The sequence below is a fragment of the Pungitius pungitius genome, chromosome 1, assembly GCF_949316345.1.
Source record: "Pungitius pungitius chromosome 1, fPunPun2.1, whole genome shotgun sequence".
In the NCBI taxonomy this organism is placed as follows: Eukaryota; Metazoa; Chordata; class Actinopteri; order Perciformes; family Gasterosteidae; genus Pungitius; species Pungitius pungitius.
In genome coordinates, this window is record NC_084900.1 from 11,065,459 (window position 1) to 11,086,818 (window position 21,360).

A 21,360-nucleotide genomic window follows, 5' to 3' on the forward strand; every position below is an offset into this window, starting at 1 on the left:
TTTACATTTTGTTCACTGAGTGGTCTCAGGTGAGGTTTGGTCTACTGGCTACTGGCTACTGGTTTAGGGCCAGTGGGAGTACTGGGCTGTTGTAAAACACAGAAAGGAAAACAGCACCGAGAGGCGAGCAAACCTGTCACTGTTACATGAATCTGTATGAGAGTACATACAAGTGCATGTCTGCAGAAAGCAGACGGTGCTCTGGAGAGCAGAAAGGGGAAGCAAAGTCATGTGGCTTTCTTTGGGGCACTTGTTTCTCCTGCAAAGATCCCGATTGGTCTTCTTGAATAAGGGCTCACGATTGGTCACTCAGAAGGGAAGTGTTTCAAATCTATAAAAGGGTTAGTTTCGCAAGAAGTATGTCAATGTAACAGGAGAGGTGTTTGCAGTCCCTCTGATGAATCCTGGACTTGATGCAAGAGTTTGGTCATCATCTGGATAAATAAACACTTGCGTAACAAGTCAAAAAGAAACAAATCTCCTCATGGACGAGAGGCCTTTGCGTTGTAAAATGTACCAGCGTCTAGTTTCTTCTGAGCTGAGCTAGCAAAAAATTCCTACACGAAACTGCTCCCAAAAAGGACAGTGGATTATCATGCGATGAAGGAATTGGAATTAGATTGAACTATATTTTTCTTAGTACTATCCTTGGTCAGGACAGATGGATTATCAAAAAACAACATGAAAAGAGAGAAGACATGAGCTATAGTTCTTATGAGGAATACAAGTTGCATTTACCATTTGATGTGTTAAGACTGGTGTTAACTGGCACTCGTCGAAAAATGCAGAACAAAACAGAAAAGGTGTCACCTTTTATTGACAGCATTAAAAACGCCCAAGAGATTAAGTTAGAACACCAAGACAATGTATCCAAGTCGGCATGCAGAGTATACCACGTGTCTATTCATCTCGCCTGTGAGCTGTGACTAATAAAGGATTTACCTCAATGACCCACCCTGCCGATGATAACCAGCTCAACCTCAGGCGGCTCTGTGAACTCCTGATGAGGTGGAAAGCAACCGTAACGCTTTGTGCGACACAAGTTTTCACAGCGTTGGAGCCAAATCACCACTTAGCCCACCCCACCCCACCCCCTGCACCGCCCTCACGCTAACACTCTCTGCGAGAGGATTATGAGGCATCTTTTGGCCCTGCCATTTGCTCCACACTTTCAGTTAAAGCCGGAAAGTGAGGAAGCAGTGACCGCATGGACCGACCACGTTTAGATGCTGGTCTGCGGATGCTAAGTATTCACATCTTTCTGTGGCTGGGGCTCATGGAAATTGTATCAGTGGCAGGATGGTGGCGAAAACCAGCACAACTTCCTCATTGATCAGGCCTCAGTGTTGCAGAGAATCAATTTGTGTTTGGCCTTTGGCTGCACAGCTCTGGTTTCCAATGAAGATCAAAAGCAGAACTCATAATCAGTCTGTTGACAGGCTCTGGGAACCGTAGCTTTGCACACGCGCAGACTTCACATACTCTGGTCTTCATCTCTTTTGCTCTCTCTCTACGTGCCCCAAATAGATTTAAAGACAATTGGATCTGTTAATGGAGCGTGTGAGTGCGTGTGTGTGGTGCCAGGAGTGTTCATCTTTTCTAAAGACTTTGACTCATCTCATCTCAGAGGTCATAACCCCAAGGCCAAGAAGGGCACATGAAGTACGCCGCACAAAGGACCCTCAATCAGGCGCAGGTGCTCAGTCTGCAGAATAGGCCCCAACCCCCAACATTTACTCACACTCTTCATGGTTAGTGGCTGCTTTACAGCTTTGAGAGGAAGAGGGGCTTTTTTAAATTACAAAACCAATACTGATGTTAGTAAAATTGCCTGAACTCGACTGAACTTGATTTAAACTGTGGTTCATGATAAGAATAGAAGAACCTTAGAAAACTAAATTAGTATAGCTATGAATAAGGAATACCTGGGAAAGGGCAATTCCTATCAAAGGAAAACATGCTCTCCTGGTCTATAACAGCAGCATAAATCAATGAACAACTTGTAAATTGGTTGCTTTGTCAAATTTATGAATGAAAAGTGTCATGTTTTAAGGACAATTAGTAGTGGTTCAGTTTGTGCAAGAATTCAAAAACTAAATGGGCTATTTGAATGGATAAACTACACAAAAGTGTCATTTCTGTAGTGGCATAACTTATAGATTGATATGTTAACTAGGAAAATACACGAACACGTTAAGTAAATATTTATAACAGTAATTAAAAAAACATTTTAGTAACTCTAACAATATTGTTAGGTGTATTTTGTAGCCATTTATTTATTACTATTTTATTTATATATTTTAATGGGTTAAGAGATATTTTTGTTAGTGGGGTTTTAATTTCGCATATTTAAAAGCGCAATAATTTAATCGTTAATTAAATTAAATTTCCTCAATGTGAATCCACATTTGAATAGTTTGAGTACAAATTATAAGTACTTGTTGGGCTTCTGACGCAATACCCCAGCGGAGGAATCAAACCAATTTGAATAGAACGGCAGAGGTTCGCCTTGTTGCCTGGATACGAACGCGGAGGGTCGGGCTTTCGGTAGTCCCTCTCTGAATGAAACAAGCTTTTGGATAGCGGACATTGTGGTTCTGGGTATTAAGTGTCATCGACGAATGACCTTCCGCCGGCTTGAGCCGAAATGTCGCCGGTTTCCTTGACGCTATTGATGAAGCACTGGATGTGAAAACAGCGCCATTTCTATCGGCGTCCATGATACGCGATGCTACCGCAGCGGATTCCAGAGCTCGAGCTCGGAACGGCAGCGGGAGAGAAATAGCCGCTCCCCTTCCTCCTTTACTTCAGCCCACGGCAGGTAGGCCAACCAGCAAACCGACTGGGGTTTTTTGGCTCCCTGTTAGTGTTCGTGTTTAGACAGGCTTACTCTTTCGCTGTATGACGATATGGCGTACATTTTGAAAGGGAAACGTCTGACAGTGCCCTGGCGACGTTCGCCTGCCGGGGCAGCCGCTCCTCCTCCCGTCGGTCACAACAACAAGCGTCGGTGAAAGCTAACGTTAGCTAACGTTCGTTGTTTATATTTTCATCGGATAATATTTTGCCGACTTTTGCCGAAACGTCACGTTTCCCAGTGAAAGTTTAGATACGGCCTAACCTAAAAGTGTTGCTGCTTGCTAGCTGCCGCTAACTGTTAACTAACAACTAACGGAGAACCGCGGAGGCTCTAATGTCACTCGATCGAAAAGCCTGGGTTTGCCTCACGGACACACAACGTTACCAAAATAACGTTAGTGCTGATCGGAACCGGGGGAACATCGCTATTGGCATTACATTAATTGACGTTAGATCGCCATGCAACGTATTCTGTCCAACCTAAATCCTGCTTGTCAAGTAACATTCACTTTAAACGTGTAATAATAAACAGTCCAATGACGACAGGCGAGCAGTTCTCGGTAACATTAGCTCATTAGCTAACGTTAAAGGTCGGTGGTCCAGCTAACCTTGTCATTTGACTGCAAAGTGACGCTTGCTAACCGACGTTAATACCACGAATCAGAACCACGTCAGTGGCACCACAGCCGTTACCTAATTGCTCACTCTGTTCAACTATCTTGACAATGAAAGTAATAACGTGACTTTATCTTAAACATATACCCTGGATTTTCTGGGATTGCATTGCCGCACTGACATTACATAGACAAGCAACATAACGCTAATGTCAGTGACGTGAATCCATAACGTCACGTTAAATATTTGAAAAGCGTTACCACGCGCCCACTGTAAAGTATACGGAACACTAGTCCACACCGCACAGACAGCATTATTTTGTTCTTTTTATTTGAAAAAAATGATATATAAGCGTTGGTTGAGTGATAAGTTGCTATGTGTGTACAGTGCAGAGCAGCGCTAGCTGTCAGCGTAATGTGCATATAAGGAACAGCTGGGTTGTAGACACTGGTCAGCCATATTTAGCTTTAGCAATTATCGACGAAGCTAGCTAACCTTTTTACCCCGGTCCATCTGTATTTATTTCATTCATACTATCTCTACCATAGGCTAGTGCCTGCTGAACCAGCATGGTTGCATAGGGGGAAAGTATTGCCCCTTTGACGCCTCAATGGTTAGCTTTTAATATCCAACTGATGAGTGACAACCGGGCCAGCCAATCACATTTGCGCAGCCTCCATTTGCTCTTCACGCTGGTTCCCTAATCCGATGGCTGTCATACGCAACACATGCACTTGACAGCAAGTGTCCCACTACCGACTGTTTTACTCAGTTTACGTGCTCGTCACCACTTGTCTCATCACTTTCTTGTGTTGCATTGGCGAAGGGGAGGAGAGACCGTAAACATTTAAACGTCAATAAGCTTAACCTGTTAATCACTTTAAAAAGAGCATAACTCTAATGTGTGATCATGATTGTGACTGCTGTCTGTTATTTAAAGAGCTCCTGCTCTCTCAGGAGCCCTTGAAGGCCATGAACAAGCTATATCTTTTGCAAGAAGGAACACAATTTGTATGCTGTAGTAGGATCTTTATTAAAATTTGTCTCACTGTCATGGCATCTTTTTAAGTCATGCAAATTCTATTATCTCTTGACGCATTTAAGTATGAAGAAGCCTTGATTCTGTTTTGGGTCGTGTATGTAGTGTTTTTGACCATTTCTTGTTTTGTTTTGTTTTCCTAGCGCTTACATTGAAGATATCGCAGCGTAACTGATGCTTTTTCGCTCTGTTTCAGGTTTTGCCGTTGAAGTAAAACAAAGCCCCAAAATGGACTCTTCTGACTGAGAGGCAAACACGTCCCGTGTTTTGCTCAGCAGCTGAGATCTATCAGCAGTACAAGCCATGCCTGACGAATAAAGTCCCCTTTTTGCTCAAAGCAATAATACAGAAAAACAACCATCCTACATGCCTCTCCATGTAGAGCCCCCTCAGTGCACCCTGCTGGAGTGACTGCTCCCTCATCCCAAGGCCTCATCTGCCTCGTCCTATCTCTGTACCCGCCTCCACCGACCACCCTACAGTAACTACCCATCACAATGTCGCTTCACCTGAGAATGGCCAACACCTGAGGTCCCATGCGTCCAGTGAGCACCGATTCAGACGGTCCTGCTCCTTCTGAAAACCTCTCTTGCCCCTACCCCTTTGTGGGCCCCCTGTCTGCCTCAGAGATGTCCCTGCTCCAGTCGCTGGGTCCAGTACAAAGCTGGCTCGGCCAGGAGCTTGAGAAGTGCGGGATTGATGCCATGATCTATACCCGCTACGTCCTCAGCCTTCTCCTGCATGACAGTTACGACTACGACCTGCAGGACCAGGTGGGCTCTCACAAACCTTAAATAGATATATTCATTGTTGAGTCATTGGCATTGTGTTTTGCTTAGTCAGATTAGTGGTCAGTGGGCTGTATTTGGAAAGGGAATCAATGTATGTATCAATATAATTGCTTTGTTAGACAGAGACTCTTATTTTCCAGTAAAAGGTTAACAGTGGAGTTTTTCCGTTCACATCATAGCACTTTTACCAATGGCTAAACTGACATATGCCGGGTTCATACAGAGATTCCAGAGTTCTGAGCTGGGTGTGTTTAAAAGTGCAATATGCAAGTTTGTTATGGTATAATAAAGCCTGTATAGCAATGTTTATCATTTATTAAATAGTTTGTCATCTTTCTACGCTTTTTGAAACATTTGTTTTAATGTTAGACCATAGTTTTTCCTTTTCCTGTTACTGACCGTTCAAGTTTTCTTTGCTAAAGGAAAACGACATCTTCTTGGGCTGGGAAAAGGGAACGGGGAAGAAATGGGGCAAGAGTAAGAAGAAAGGAGGGACCGACCTGAGTCTTGAGGAAATGAAGAAGCAAGCTGCTGTGCAATGCCTCCGCTCTGCATCTGATGAAGTAAGCCCCACCACCACCACTCCGCCCCAACTCTTTCTGCTGTATGAAATACTAGTGAACTTGAATCACTTTGGCTTTAGAGATATGCAAACGAGTCATCGGTCACCCTTTGAAGCAGGAGCAGTTTGACTCGCCTCCTCTTATATTAAACTGTAAAATAAACAACCTACAGTACATAAGGCTTGTCAGTAACCTTTTATTGTTGTATTCTATGTTGTTTGTAGTGGTGCAGTGATGCAGATATTTGGATGAATCACGGTGAATAGACACCGAATAAAGCTAGTTCAATCTGCAAGGCTGAAGCATTATCAAGGAAACCTATTTATTGACCATGCATCTTCACCTCATTTTCCATCGTGGCCAAACTTTCACTCAGTCTTTATTACAAATGTTATGATAGCATTGGTGTTGACATGAGACCAACGCTAACCTCACTTTTAGTGCATGCATTCAAGAATATCTCCCAGGAGTGTACTCCTTTTATTCCGTACCTTTTGTGGGACTGAGGAAGCTACAGAGCGTCTTGCTGACATTGCCTTCGGTGGCCAGCGGTAGTGAGGGAGATGTGATTTAGTGTTTAGAGTGTCTCAACAAAAAGCCGGACAGAGGGGGGGGGGGGGAAGGAGGGTCTGCAAGGCAAAAGGCAGAGTGTATTCTGCAGTGTATTTTTTAACCTGCACACACTGCACAGAATTGCAGCAGTGAGCGTAGTCGGTTGGCTGTCAGCTGACCGGCATTAGCACAATGATGCAAGAGGGAATGAGGGCAGGAGAGAACATTACTTGACTTTTTATGAGGTGGCATGGTAAGTAATTTTATTTTCTGGAAAAGGGAACAGTAAGCAAGTGATCTAAAGAGTCTGACAGGCTTGGTAATGAAGAGCAGGTCCATTGCCGGTGGGATTTGTTTGGAGGCCATTTGCTTCAACAGGGCCTTCTTGATCTGAACTTTTTTGTTTTTCACACATCCTGCTCAGTGTTAGGGGGAATTATTTTCTAAACAGGATATTTAGGAAATGTTCAGTGTCTTAGAACATAGTGACGCAATTCCTGTTGCTTAGCCCTTTTTGTTATTTTTTTTGTCTTTTTCTAACAGCATTTCTGCACTATAGCTAAAAATAGCAACGTCATGGTCAAGCCCGCCTAAGCTCTCTCAAGTCAGCTGGCTTGACTTGTGTCAACACCAAGCCTTTCATTATTCCGTTGCGTCACTTTAGGGGTCAATGTAGCGTTTGTAATCACTAATTGTTGGATCCCCGACTCGTCCTCTCTGAGTTCCATAATTGTGTCGAGAAAGACACAGGACTAAGTTGCTTTTTAATTCCTGTTTCATTTGTTGCTGCATTAAAAAGGTTTAACACTAAACTAGTAATTAATGTTAATCTTAAAGATTAATTTACCCACTTGGGCTTTGTTAAATTAATGACGAATAACAAATCAGTAAATGATCATACCATTTATATATTTAATTACGTGTTTTGCAAAGTTAGCAAAGTAGAACGAAAGTAAAGTCTGTTTCCTTACACATAAACGAACTCTCCTACTCACTTCCACACAGTGAGAAATTCATCTTACTCATCACTAGTCTCGGATCAGTACTTTGTACTGCTGACAACCAAAGCATAGGTATTACTATCACAGTGCTTCCCCTACCATTAGAAAGTTTTTTTTTTTCCACGTACACAGCGGTTCTGCCCTGATGAACACTTGGAGACACAGGTGAGCACGCTCCCACTAAGGGACGGAACGTGCACCCTCCCTCCCCCCCAAAGTTGTAAACCTAGGGGAAACACTGTATCTGTATGGAATGAATAAGTCAGAGTTGTGCATTCCCATTTGTCATGTTCAAAAGTATACAAGAACATCATGGAATGAGAATTATATCAACTATTAACATTATTAAGTTTCTTCTCTCTGCCATTTTTGCAGAACTCTGGAATTGAGAGCCTGGTTGAAGAGCTTTGCTCCAAACTAAAGGACATCCAAAACAAACAGAAAGGTCTGTTTTACTCATTTTATTATCATCATATTTTGAATGTTTTGCTAAAAAAAGTGGAAAAATAATGTCTGTAATAATGTTTAATGCTTTTACAGAGGAAAAACAGATCCAAAAGAAATCTGATGGCTCTCAGTCTCCAGAGCGAGCTGAGTCCCCCTCTTCCAAGGACCAGGTGGAAATGTAAGCTGATGTAATGTGGATCTGTGAACATGAGTTGTTTATCTTTCCTGACCTCAATACATTTACATCAAATTGTCTCTCTGTCTGTTGTGACTGCAGGTATTATGAAGCCTTTCCTCCTTTGTCAGAGAAAGCTGTTTGTCTCCAAGAGATCATGACGGTGTGGAACAAGGCCAAGGCCTGCACATACTCAAGCTCATCATCTTCCGCAGCTCCACAGACCAGCACAGACACCTCCTCCCCAAAAGATTGCAACAGCGAAGGAGAGACTGCAAAGGAGCGACACCTGGAAGCATGTGGCTCCATCACTGCTGTGACCAACGAAAGAGGCCAGCTGCGACGAAGCAAGAAGGAGAAAGAAAATCGATACCACGGTGGTGGTGGAGGTGGTGGTGGTAGTGGTGCAGCAGCAGAGGAGGAGAAACCAGCCGTCCACTCGAGGAGACAGACGAGACACAGATCTGAGGGCAAATACAGACCCAGATCCTGGTCCTCTGGCTCTAGCGAGGCGGGCTCAAGCTCAAGTGGGAACCAGGGTGACTTGAAGTCATCCAGAAGCAAGGCAATTAGAATCAGGCACAAATCCAGGGAGGCTTCAAAGAGTAAGAGAACACGCAACAGCGGGCAGGTGAAGCTTCAGGTGAAGGGGATTGACAGAGAGGAGCGAAGAAACGCAGCAGGGAGCAGCAGCAGCGCCACTGGAGGCGCTGCCAAACAACCACAGCTCTACAAAAAGGGGAAGAGACCTCTGAAAGAGATTCGTAAAGATCCAGGCTGGAAGGAGGCAAAAGAGTCCGCAGCTGAGGCCACAAAAAAAAAGGAATACATGGAGGAGCCACTTTGGTACACTGAGCCCATCACAGACTATTTTGTACCTTTCAGCAGCAGACAAAGCAAGCTGGAAACAAAATATCGGAACAAGGTAAGCTCCCCTGATGGCTTTGCTCTGGCAACCGACACAGAGAGGCTGCCGGAGAGAATCCAGGGCATCTGCTTCGCCAACGAGAGCTACCAGAGAGCATACCTAGCAGCAGGCTCGTTTGTAGATGGCCACTTTGTGGAAGGGCCCGGCGAGGAAGAAGATGAAACCGTTGAACTCACTGGGACCTCGAGCTGCCCTCAGCCAGAGGATAGTAGAGATTTAGATGACAAGCATCTGTCAGAATTCACTCACTTCTATGAAGTTGACATTTATCAATCCATATTGGATACTAGTGCCTCAGACTCTATACAAGAGAGTCGGATCTTAAGCATGATTCGACAAAAAAGCAAAGAGCAAGGAGACATAGAGGCAGAATGTTGTTTAGTGTTAGATGGCCTTGAGCGGCAAGGGAAAAGTGCAATATGGGCCGACTCGCAGGAAGCTCCGGGATCTTTGGGATTCTTAATTGAGGACCTGGAAAAGGTGGCTCCAGTGTGGGGATGTTATTCGCCATCTACTTCAGAGGACATAGACGGGGAAAGCTTTGTGGGAGACTCTCCCGTCCGACTCTCCCCACTCCTCGATAGCGTTTCATTCACCCTGAGCAAGCTGTCTGGAAATGTGGAGGAGCCCGTCATCTCTGAAGCCACTAGTGAGCCATCCGGTTTAAACTCGTCCTGCTTCTCTCTTTTCGAGCTGCAGTACGACAGCCCCACTCTCCCTTTTACCCGCGACTCGCTCGCCGCCGGTCACGAAAACAACACCGATTCTAGCAGCTGTCTCGACCCGCTTTCTAACAAACAGTCTCGTTTGCTAATATGGACCAAAAATAGTGCCTTTGACGAAACTGAACACTGTTCTAATCTTTCGACGCGAACTTGCAGTCCGTGGTCCCATTCGGAGGAGACTCGGTCCGACAACGAGCAAGGAAACGTTCCGACGGAGGAGGCCGCTCTGATTGCCAACGAGGAGATCGACTGCATCATCCCTCCTATTTCTGGTACATATCTGGAGGATGAAATCTTGGATTTTTTGCAAGCCAACTCTGGCCCTCAGTGTGACGAGGTCAGCGGCAGCACAGCACCCAACAAGACCCTCACCAAAAAATCCAAACTGGAGTCCATTTGTGGTATCGCGTTGGAAGAGGATGACAGTAAGCAGTACAGCACTGGCATGTTTTCGGACAATGCAAGCCAACACAGTGATGACTACAGCTCAGGGATCATAAAGGACATCTGGACGGCTCTCGGAGATGACAAATCTGCGCCTTCGAAGCCGGGATCAGAACAAGCGAGTGGCGAGGGGCTGTTCTCTGATGAGTCAGGCGGTTACTGCTGCAGCTGTCTGGAAGTGCAGGCTAAAGAAGTTCCTATTCGGGGGCCTCAGAAAAAAGCAGTGCAGAGGTCAGAGTATCACCTCTGGGAGGGCAAGAAAGAACAAGACTCGGCGAAAAACAAACTCTCCAAGGTAGACGGCGCTGGGGATTACATGACTCCGTCCAAGCCCTGGGACTTGACCGCCGACAAGGAGAGCACGTCGTTCATCCTCGGAGGGGTGTACGGCGAGCTGAAGACGCTGAGCGGCGATAAGAACTGGGCTGTCGTGCCGCCAAATGACAACCAAGGCAGCCTGCTGCAGTGTGCCGCTGCAGCCGCAGCTGCGTCTGCTTCCGGCTCCGATATGCTCACCATCACCGGCACGGACGTGTTCATGAACGCCGGCAGCTGCTTTGCCCCCGGGCACAGGCCCCTGTGGAGGCCCCTCGTGTCTTTCGGGCAGAGTGACCAGGCCATGAAAGCAGGCGGAGACGGATTGAATAAGGGATTTTCTTTCATCTTCCATGAAGATTTGCTTGGATCTTGCGGAGGCTTGCAAAGTGAGGAGCACGGTTTGGAGTACCCGTTTGCGTCCTTCAACCTGAACAATCCCTTCTCTCAAGTCCTCCACGTCGAGTGTTCTTTTGAGCCCGAGGACATGGCTTCGTTCAGCCCGGGGTTCAAGCCCAAATCCATTCTTTGCTCGGACTCTGAGAACGAAGCCTTCCACCCGCGAATATATGGCATCAACCGGACGCAGTACAGGGCCATCCGCATTTCCCCCAGGACTCATTTCCGACCGATATCGGCCTCTGAGTTATCTCCTGGTGGAGTGAGTGATTCGGAGGCGGAGACCGACAAAGAGCAGCCGAGTTATCCCGTCCAGGCGCCGATGGACGCCTTCGATGATCCCCAGGCAGATCTCAAACCTCTGGAAGAGGATGCGGAATGTGAGGGCCCTTATTACGGGAAGTCCGAACTGGAATCTGGTAAATTCTTACCCAGACTAAAGAAGTCTGGCATGGAGAAGAGTGCCCAGACCTCTCTGGATTCACAGGAGGGCTCCGGTACCCTCCCACCAATTGCGGAGCAGGAGATTTGCTTGGACTGCGAAGCGGCAGCGGCCGCACCCACTGCAGGTGGAGAGACGGACGTCTCCGTCGGCAAGGTCCAAAGAGAGCAATCTGCAGGAGAAAAGCAGTCCTGTTCATCGGCACCCGGAGGTCACATCCCCAAGTATGGGATTGCTTATGACTTTGTTGGAGATGTGTCAGAGGTGAGGGTTTTCTTAAATTGATCTCTGAATGGTTCTTAATATTTTGTAATCATTGAGACTTTTAACTAAAGTGCTGTCCTAACCACACAGGGGTTCATGATCTGTGTTCCCCCTCGGATGTTTCGACCAGTGGTTACATGAAACTCACTGAGCACTTCTTATTTGTCTCGTTCAGTTCCCCCTCAGCCACCAGGACGAGTGCTGGTGGCAGAACACGCTCTGTTCCCCCCTTTTCCCTGGATCCCAGTGCACAGGTCAATCAATATTTACAAATTGAAGTCAACAGGGAATGCTTATGGAGCACTGTCTCTGAACGCCTACAGAATGTACTGCTCATATCTATAGTGGGGGAAACCTGTATTGAGCATGCCATTAAACCTGCACACAATATTTATTATTGTAATTATTTTTACAACATCTTGTTTCTATCCACTAGCAAAGTCAAGGAGTACTGTCTCAACCACTTAATTCCTTATTATTGAATTAGTTTCATGACACACAAGGAGCTCAATGGGAGAAAAGGCTGATGGATTGGTAAAATATGGACGAGGCGTTAATAGGACAGTTTGGATTTTAAAGGGTGGTAGATGACAAGACATATTGAATACTTCTTGTCTCTCTTTACTGGGATCGCATAAAGGCCTTTTAGTATGTTCAGTAATAGTCTTCGTCTGCATTAACAAATCCTGCTCTTTTTGCCTGTAACCATGTGCTACTAGTAGCAGAATGAGTATAAACAAAGCTTAAGGACCACGTGCAGTCCCTTTAATAAGCTCTGTATTGAACGCCAAGGCCAGGGAGAAACGATCAGGCAGGAGATGTTTCCACTTCCTGTCATAAAGTTCTGAGGATGTCTAACCTCTTTGCCTGCCTTCTTTGTCCAGGGAGCAGCAACATTTGAATTCTCCAGTTTTGCAGAGGACGTCCGTCACAAGGGGGAACTCATCCTCTCCTTTGGTGACTGGACATCTACCAGCAAAGATTCAGGGTCATCTCAGAGCTGGAAAACCTGATGTAGGCTAACTATCTGACATATCCCTCCAAAAAAAAAGAAGAAAAAAAAAAACACTCATAACCCTGCAGGTTTTCATTTACTAACTTAAACCCTTGTGTAATCAACAATCAGATCAACAAAAAGTAAGAGAAAACTCAAAAAATATGTTCTGTCTCTGAGTGATGCAATGTGCAGATGTGCATTTTAGAGTTTGTTCCATTTGATTCTTCTGTACACTGGTCCTCATTCAAGTCTCACAGTTAGGTAGTTGGGACAATCTTTAGTTCTATCCTCGTTGGGTTTGTTCCACCCTTTTTGCTTTTGAGCTGGGATCCTAGCAGTCGGTGGTGTCCGAATGGTTGTGCATGTGTGTTCGTCCAGCCAGCCTCACTCCTCTTTTCCTACTTCAACATTACGCCGTGTGAAATTACTGCTGTCGCATCCTCTACTTTCCATTTTGTGTTGAGAAATAATACTACAAGGATGTTGACCTTTTTTGAGTTGTGTAACAATTTGAGAATTTAATCTTCTTTTTTTTTCAAACAAAAAGTGTGATTGGGATGTGTACGGTGTGGGTGCGTGGGGTTGAAGACACGGCACAGGACCGCAGGGTGGTGGGTTTCACAAAATGCTTTTTATTCGCACAATTCATCAATTAATTCGTTCGCTCGGTCGGTCGGTCCGTCTCCTCCCTCCCTCCTCGCTCGCCTCACTGTTTATAGGGGCGAGAGGAGACCCGTTAATTCCCCCCAGCTGGTTGCCAAGTGTTTCCACCTGGCACTGTTCCCCGAGCCACTCCCCCTCTCTCTCCCTCTGCAGCCGAGCCGAAACCACGCCCGCCACCACATACCCCCACCGCCCGACTTAGGCCGGGGAGCCGTCCGGCCTAGCTTACTCCCCCCCCCCTCCCTCGAGAGGGCGGGAGAGGAAGTCCGCCACGACCATCTGCGTCCCCGGCCTATGGACCACCTTGAAGTTAAAAGGCTGCATGGCCAGATACCACCGAGTGATCCGGGCGTTAGTATCCTTCATGCGGTGGAGCCATTGGAGCGGGGCGTGGTCCGAACAGAGGGTGAATGAGCGTCCCAGGAGGTAGTAGCGCAGGGAGCCCACCGCCCACCGGATGGCCAGGCACTCCTTTTCCACCGTGCTGTACCTGGCCTCCCTCTCCGATAGCTTCCGGCTGATGTAGACAACGGGGCGGTCGACCCCCTCCACCTCCTGGGACAAAACGGCCCCCAGCCCTCTGTCCGACGCGTCGGTCTGCAGAACAAACGGGAGAGAAAAGTTAGGTGTGTGGAGGAGTGGCTCCCCACAGAGAGTCTGTTTTACCTTCTCAAACGCCCGCTGGCACTGCTCCGACCACTGGACCGGATCTGACGCACCTTTCCGGGTCAGGTCGGTCAAGGGGCTGGCGAGGTCCGCAAAGCCGGCGATGAACCGTCTGTAGTAACCCGCCAGCCCCAAAAACCGCCTCACCTCTTTTTTTGTCTTAGGGCGCGGGCAGGCTGCAATAGCTGCCGTCTTGTCCACCTGAGGACGCACCTGCCCACCCCCCAAGTGGTACCCCAGATACCGTACCTCCCTCCGTCCAACTGCACACTTCCCCGGGTTGGCGGTGAGCCCGGCCCGCCTCAGCGACTCCAGCACCGCGTCCACCCGCCGCACATGCTCCGCCCAGGTGGTGCTGTGGATGATTACATCGTCCAGGTACGCGGCCGCATATGAGGCATGCGGACGCAGCACCCGGTCCATGAGGCGCTGGAACGTGGCCGGGGCACCGAACAAGCCGAAGGGAAGCATGGTGAATTGGTACAAACCATACGGAGTGGAGAAAGCCGTTTTCTCTCTGGACTCTGAAGACAGGGGAATCTGCCAGTAGCCCTTAGTTAAATCCAGGGTCGTAAAAAAACGTGCAGTGCCCAGCCGGTCCAGGAGTTCGTCGACCCGGGGCATTGGGTAGGCGTCGAATCGTGACACGTCGTTTACCTTGCGGTAGTCCACGCAGAACCGCACAGTCCCATCCTTCTTGGCCACCAGAACGATGGGGCTGCACCAGGCGCTGTTGGACTCTTCTATTACCCCCATCTCCAACATAGCCGCTAATTCCTCCCGAACCACTTTTCTTTTGTGTTCGGGTAGTCTGTAGGGTCGTGACCTCACCGTCACCCCCGGGGGTGTCTCGATTCGGTGCATTATCAGGTCGGTGCGGCCTGGCCGGGGGGAGAACACATCAGCAAACCGCTTCTGCAACTGGGCAATGTCCGCTCTCTGGTCCTCAGAGAGATGACCCTCACACGGGAGCGGGGTGGGATTAGCCGCTTTTGGCACCTCCGGCCCCAGGTCCTCTCTTTCCGATACTGTGGAAATCAGAGAAACAGACTCCGCCTCCCTCCAGGGTTTCAGGAGGTTGAGGTGGTATATTTGTGTAGCCCCGCCCCTGTCAGACCGCACCACCTCATAATCAACATCCCCCACCCGGCGTGTGACCTCGAAGGGCCCTTGCCACTTAGCCAGGAGTTTTGAGTTGGAAGAGGGAAGTAATACAAGTACCTTTTCTCCCGGTGTGAATTCTCGCAGCTTGGCCCCTCTGTTGTACAGCCGTTGTTGTCGTTCCTGGGCCTGGAGCAAATTCTCCCGTGACATCCTCCCCAGTGTGTGGAGCTTTGCTCGCAGGTCCAGGACGTACTGGATCTCGTTCTTTCCGGGGCTCGGACCTTCCTCCCAGCTTTCTTTAATAAGGTCCAGCACCCCTCTTGGTGACCTGCCAAACAGAAGCTCAAAGGGAGAAAATCCCGTGGAGGCCTGGGGGACCTCCCGGACTGCAAACAACAGAGGGTCAAGCCATTTGTCCCAATTACGTTCATCGTCGCTAATAAATTTACGAATCATGGACTTCAGCGTCCTATTCATCCGCTCTACCAACCCGTCGGTCTGGGGGTGGTACACACTCGTGCGGACGGACTTAATGCCCAGTAACCCGTAAAGTTCTCCCAGTGTGCGCGACATGAACGAGGTGCCCTGGTCTGTTAGAATCTCTTTCGGGATTCCAACCCGGGAGATGACCTGAAACAGAGCCTGCGCGACGCTCTTTGCAGAGATATTGCGCAATGGCACTGCCTCCGGATACCGGGTTGCGTAATCCATGAGGACTAACACAAAGCGGTATCCGCGTGCGCTCCGGTGAAATGGCCCGATGAGGTCCATGCCGATGCGCTCGAACGGAACCTCCACCAACGGTAGCGGCCGCAGCGGGGCACGTGGTATGGCTGGTGAATTAACCAATTGACACTCCGGGCAGGACGCACACCAGCGGCGCGCGTCCGCCCGGATGCCTGGCCAATAAAATCGGGCCATTATCCGGTCTAGTGTTTTCCCGTATCCCATGTGACCCGCCATCGGATTATAGTGAGCCGCCTGGAAAACCATTTCCCGGCGGCTTTTCGGTACTAACAACTGGGTGTTTTCCTGCCCTGTTCGAGTGTCACGACTCACTCTATACAGTCTGTCCCTAATCAATGAGAAGTGCGGGTACGACTGTGCTGCGTCAGGGCGCACCAAATGACCATCAATTCTTATCACTTGGTCGTAGGCTGAGCGTAGAGTATCGTCACGAGACTGCTCGAGTGGAAAATCTTCCATGGAGCGGAACTCGGGAACCGCCGGGGTCTCCTCGGGAGGCTCCGCCGGTTCCCCCTCTTCCCCGGCGGCGTCGGACGACCTCGCGTCACCGCTGAGCACCGCACACATACCGCATGTCCCTGTCGGTCGTGAACGCACCCCCGCAGCCTGCCCCATTAGCGTGTTAAATCCCTCCCAATCCGTTCCCAAAATTACGGGGTGCGTCAGGTGGGAGCTAACCGCGACCTTTATTCTATATTTTTTTCCCCTGAACCGAAGTTCGACGGACACTATGGGATACTCGTGAATGTCCCCGTGCACACACCTTATTTTCACCCGCGACGCTTCTACCAATGCCCCTGGCCGAACCAGGCTCTGGTGTATCATGGACTGCGAACAGCCCGAATCCACCATCGCCTGGCGTGTACCCCCCTGGATTCTTACCGGAACGCGGTACGTCGCTCCCGGGCCGGGGGAGGGTGATGGAGCGCCGGCAACCCGGATCACCTGCCCCACCTCCATCAGCGGGCACTCCCTCCGCAGATGGCCGGGCTGCCCACACTTCCAGCACTCCTGCCCTGGCGTTTGAGAACCTCCGAGTGGGTCAGGAAGAGTGCCGGCCCCGGTCGGTGCTGCGTGGTCGGCCCCCCTGGTACGAGCTGGTGACCGCGGCGTCGGCAAGGGCCACCCTGCCGCCGGCTGCTGGGTCCTCCTTCGCGGCGTGGGGACCGGCTGCGGCGGCGCGGGCGGGCGCCCGGCGTCGCCCCGTCCGCCGGGGTGGACCGCCAGGTGATCCTCTGCCAGGGTGACCGCGGCCTCCAACGTCGCCGGACGGTGGTACTGGACCCACGACGAGGTCCGCGGCGGGAGCCCCCGCAGAAACTGCTCCGTCACCACCTTCTCCACCACCGCCGGTGCGCCACCCGCGCCCTCCGGCTGCAGCCACCTGTTGGCCGCGTCCCGTAGCCGCTGAGCAAAGGCGAACGGACGGTCCTCCGGACCCAGCCTCGCCTCCCGGAAACGCCGCCTGTGGTCCTCGGGGGAGAGCCCCAGCCGGTCCATGATGGCCCTCTTTACCCCGGCGTAGTCCTGTCTTGCCCCGGGCGGCAGACCCAGGGCAGCTGTCTGCGCCTCTCCGGTCAGTAGTGGCAGCAGGCGGATTGCCCGTTCGTCCGCCGGCCACCCGCATGCCTCCGCCATCGCCTCGAACATTTCCAGGTACGACTGTACCTCGTCCGCCGGCGTCATTTTATGCAGCACCACCCCCGCGTACGCCGGGGGACCCGGTACCGGTGCTGCCGCGGCTGGCCGGGCCACCAGCTGCTCCAACACCCGGGTCTGCCGATCCGACTGGGCTTGGAGCGCCCCCAGAAAGTGCCGGTTGACCTCGGCCTGCTCCCGCTGCATCGCGGCGATCTCTCCCAGCATCCGCCCGAGCGCGATCGCCGGCTGCGCCATCCCCTCCGCCTGCTGATCGCCGGGTTCCATACCTAGTTGGGCGCCACTGTACGGTGTGGGTGCGTGGGGTTGAAGACACGGCACAGGACCGCAGGGTGGTGGGTTTCACAAAATGCTTTTTATTCGCACAATTCATCAATTAATTCGTTCGCTCGGTCGGTCGGTCCGTCTCCTCCCTCCCTCCTCGCTCGCCTCACTGTTTATAGGGGCGAGAGGAGACCCGTTAATTCCCCCCAGCTGGTTGCCAAGTGTTTCCACCTGGCACTGTTCCCCGAGCCACTCCCCCTCTCTCTCCCTCTGCAGCCGAGCCGAAACCACGCCCGCCACCACAGGATGACTTTCTGAATGTGAAGTAGAGAATGTGAGCAGCTTTCTTCTCAATATCCCTGAATTCCCCTTGTGTGAAAACTTCTCATAAATGAGTCTGATTTTTGAATGGTGATAGTCTTACAAAAGCTAGTCGTAGACATAGTCTGGTTTGTGAGGCTAAATAAATAACAGGAAATAAAAAGGAGTTTTGTTGGGACAAAAATACTAATAATCTACTTAATGCAATGCTGTAAAAGAATTTTGGGAAGAAAAAAAAAAAGTTCCTGTTTTGGGGTAAGGACCCGTTATGAAAAGACTACAGCCATTTCTGCAGATACCTGTGTTAGAACTGAATGAAACTGTTATCATCTCGTGTCGTCTCTATGGTACAGACTATTTGGTGCTATAAATATGTTCAAACCGTTTTTTTAAATTGCAGTTTCATAATACGGCTATGACAAGAAGACAACGTAGCCTCATTAGTAGTCTAGACCGTCAGACTCCATGAATACCCTTTTTTTAAAATGGTTAAAAGAAACAAATAGGGTTAAGCCTGATTGCGGGTCTTGCTTGTCTTCCTGGTTTTGCTTCATTTGGCTTGGTTCTTACTCGGAGGTAACCTCTTATTTGTGGAAGCAGAAATATAGCAGGTATTAAATCTCCCGTTACTACACTTCTATTCAGTCACTCGTCCCGAGCAGAAAGCACAGCCGCTGTCTGCTGTCCATGCTGCAACTAGACAGGTGTGTAACACAACAGGTGGTCAAACCAAAAACATGGCAGAATTACACTAAGGTACAAATGCTTCTATTTCTTCAAACAAGGTGTGTTATTTTTTGGTTTATAATATATCTTGTTGAACTATTGAGTAATGTGTGTGTGTGTGTGTGTGTTTGAAACTTGTGAAGGCACTGGTTTAGAATGAGTGTACTATAAGTTTAACTCAAAGAAACGTGAAGGTATGCAGAGACGTACTGTCACAGGGACAAAGTGGCTGTGGAGCCCTGTGAGGTGCGGTTGGACTGGCCCTTCCTGCGCTGTTACAATGAAATACCTTTCCATCTATAAGAACAGGTTGGAGCATTTATTGAAATGGGAAATTGTATTGAAGTAAATATAGAATGAATAAAGGCCACCGTTGACTATTTCAGGACGTGAGGACAGTCCCGTGCCATCAGTGAAGTCCTCCCTCCATTAGTGGGCGTATAATGTGTGAGGGGTCTCTGTTGGAAATGGCTTCAAACTGCAAAGATTGTATGCACAGCCAGCAGTTTTTTCAACTCAATGCAACTCCATTTAAAAGATTAGAAAAACCGCGAAATGAAAGGTAATCCAACTTCAGGGCCTTGTCACGTTTCTTTGACCGTCATCAGACACTCAGGAATTTTTGATATGATCATAACGCATAATCTACACTCAGACCTGTGACCATTGATGCATTCATGTCAAACCTTTCTTTGATTGTAGAGCAGAAATTATTGACTGGAGTTCCTTCTAGAGATGTCCGGACACCTTTTTTCTTCCCGATTCCCACACCCGAGCTTGCTTATCCGCCCACCAGTACCAGTACCAGTCCAGTTGTTACATGCAAAGAATGGCCTTTCTGTACTATTTTGGCAGGTTTGTTAGCGTACAATGTTGCTAGCACTGTAACACCTTGGTTGCTCTGGCTCTTTTCGCTAGTGACTTTCAACAGAGATGAGAAAGCGGTGAGATGGCTCACTCGTTGGCTGCTTCTGTCGACGGTGTTTATTTTGGTTTGTTTTTCTTCTTCCTGGAGCTTAGGATGGAAGAAGCCCGTGAGGCGAGGTGTCACACTAGTGTCTCATCCCTGCTGAAAGCTGCACGTGCGCAGTAGCAATTGGGCAGATCCTCTACAACGTAAATCATAGAACTTTATATTGAATTGGAAGCCTTTTTGCTACTGATGTCAGAACAACTGTGGTTCTGGCCAAGCAAACCTCAGAGGGGACTGTCACTAATTCATAGCTGTAGATTTAAGGGGTGTGGTGGGATAAAGCCATTGTAGATTCCATAAGCAATGTGGAGGGGAATTCAAGTCCTATGCAATAGCTTGGCGCATGTAGACACAGATATACAGAGAAAAGTCATTGACTTCATTTTTGCATGTTAGTTCCTTTTAGACTGAGACCTGAGATAAACAATTGCATTGCATTGTCTCTTAAAAATACAGCATGCAAACATCACACCCATTTATTTTTTTTGTTGGATTAAAAAAAAAAAAAAGATTTTAGTTTGAAAAACAAAAAAAATACAAGTGAGTTTCAATCAGGTTTTGGAAGAATGTTCAAAACCGTGTGAATCTGAGTGAATGTGTGCTAGAGGCCGAGTCACGAAAGGTCCTAACCAGGGATTTAGAAGGAGTTTATCACGCCTTTCTCCATTTGATTCTTCCATTTTGATAAGCTGCGTTAAAAAGAAACAACAAAAAAAAAACATGTATGCGGAGAAAATGCATTCAGTGAAGGTATGCGCTTTTTGAGTTTCCATTGCGCCGTGTAGTGAAGAATATGCCCTGCATTGACACCCTGATTTCCTCTTGTCTTTTCACCTCCTCTTCCTCCGTGTCCCCACCTATCCCATCTGTCCCGAGTAGCGGCGTTGTTCTGATTTCATGTACGTCCTGAGGAAGTTATTTTGTTTCATTGTGGAGTTTTCTTAACATCTAATAAAGGAATAATCCAAACCTCAATCTGCCTGTGTTTCTCTTAGCTTTTTGCACAGCGTGTTAATCTTCTCAGACCGCAAGCTCTACACGTCAAATCCGTGACCTCGTGGTGACACTAGAGGGCAGGGTGACGACGCCGGAGGAGGAACCACCTGCTTGTTCTACATTTCAGATATCAGCCTTTAGTTCGATTCTACTGGTGCTTAGCGTTGTAGTAAAAGAGCTGTTTTCTTGGAAAGCCACATTCTAGACATGTTGTGACCACCAACAATAGGGGCGTTTGTTTGGTGAACTCTCTGCATCCACCCAAACTGAAAACCGTACTGAAATCTCATAACCATTTATCAGGTTTCACCTGATATTTAAAGGCAATGTTTTTAATAGTCTATATAGGATTATGGCGTCTTGATATATACTGCAGACTTACTTAATTTAAATTCAATACAATTTCTGTGATCCGGCACAAATGATTAGAACTAAGTGATGCCTAGTATTTAAGTTGGTGTGCATTTTATTTTATTTTTGAGTGTGAGTGTGTGAGTGATCAGTACAAACTTAACTTCATTGAGGACATTTCTTAGTTTCTATATTATAAATAATATTCAGGCTCACCATTTTGGAGCCTGCAACGCTATTTCATTCAAATAAAAAAATATATATATTTTAACCTTCACGACAGTTGACGCATTTACAATCTCGGGTAAGATTTGAGTTCCGTGTAGTTGGTCCT

At 48.3% G+C, this 21,360-nt stretch overlaps 1 protein-coding gene across 2 annotated transcripts; it reads left to right on the plus strand.

The window, feature by feature from the left end:
• Window positions 1–2,533: 2,533 nt before the first annotated feature.
• kiaa0232 (KIAA0232 ortholog) lies at window positions 2,534–12,636 on the plus strand. Of its 2 annotated transcripts, none has more exons than XM_037479710.2 (8): window positions 2,534–2,821; window positions 4,710–5,286; window positions 5,727–5,867; window positions 7,796–7,865; window positions 7,961–8,045; window positions 8,145–11,559; window positions 11,735–11,813; window positions 12,444–12,636. In XM_037479710.2, the coding sequence occupies exons 2-8, from the start codon at window positions 5,050–5,052 to the stop codon at window positions 12,458–12,460; spliced, it is 4,044 nt and encodes a 1,347-aa protein (XP_037335607.2). In that variant the 5' UTR covers window positions 2,534–2,821; window positions 4,710–5,049; the 3' UTR covers window positions 12,461–12,636. The 2 variants fall into 2 exon arrangements, with proteins under 2 accessions (XP_037335607.2, XP_062417658.1); XM_062561674.1 differs by lacking the exon at window positions 2,534–2,821 and adding an exon at window positions 2,909–3,022.
• The last annotated feature ends 8,724 nt before the right edge of the window (window positions 12,637–21,360 follow it).

Excerpts from the sequence above, each read along its gene's own strand:
- kiaa0232 (XM_037479710.2), top strand. The coding sequence starts at position 5,050 with ATGCGTCCAGTGAGCACCGATTCAGACGGTCCTGCTCCTTCTGAAAAC. Across the intron at positions 5,287-5,726 it reads ACTACGACCTGCAGGACCAG|GAAAACGACATCTTCTTGGG; the intron begins GTGGGCTCTCAC and ends TCTTTGCTAAAG. Across the intron at positions 8,046-8,144 it reads TCCAAGGACCAGGTGGAAAT|GTATTATGAAGCCTTTCCTC; the intron begins GTAAGCTGATGT and ends TTGTGACTGCAG.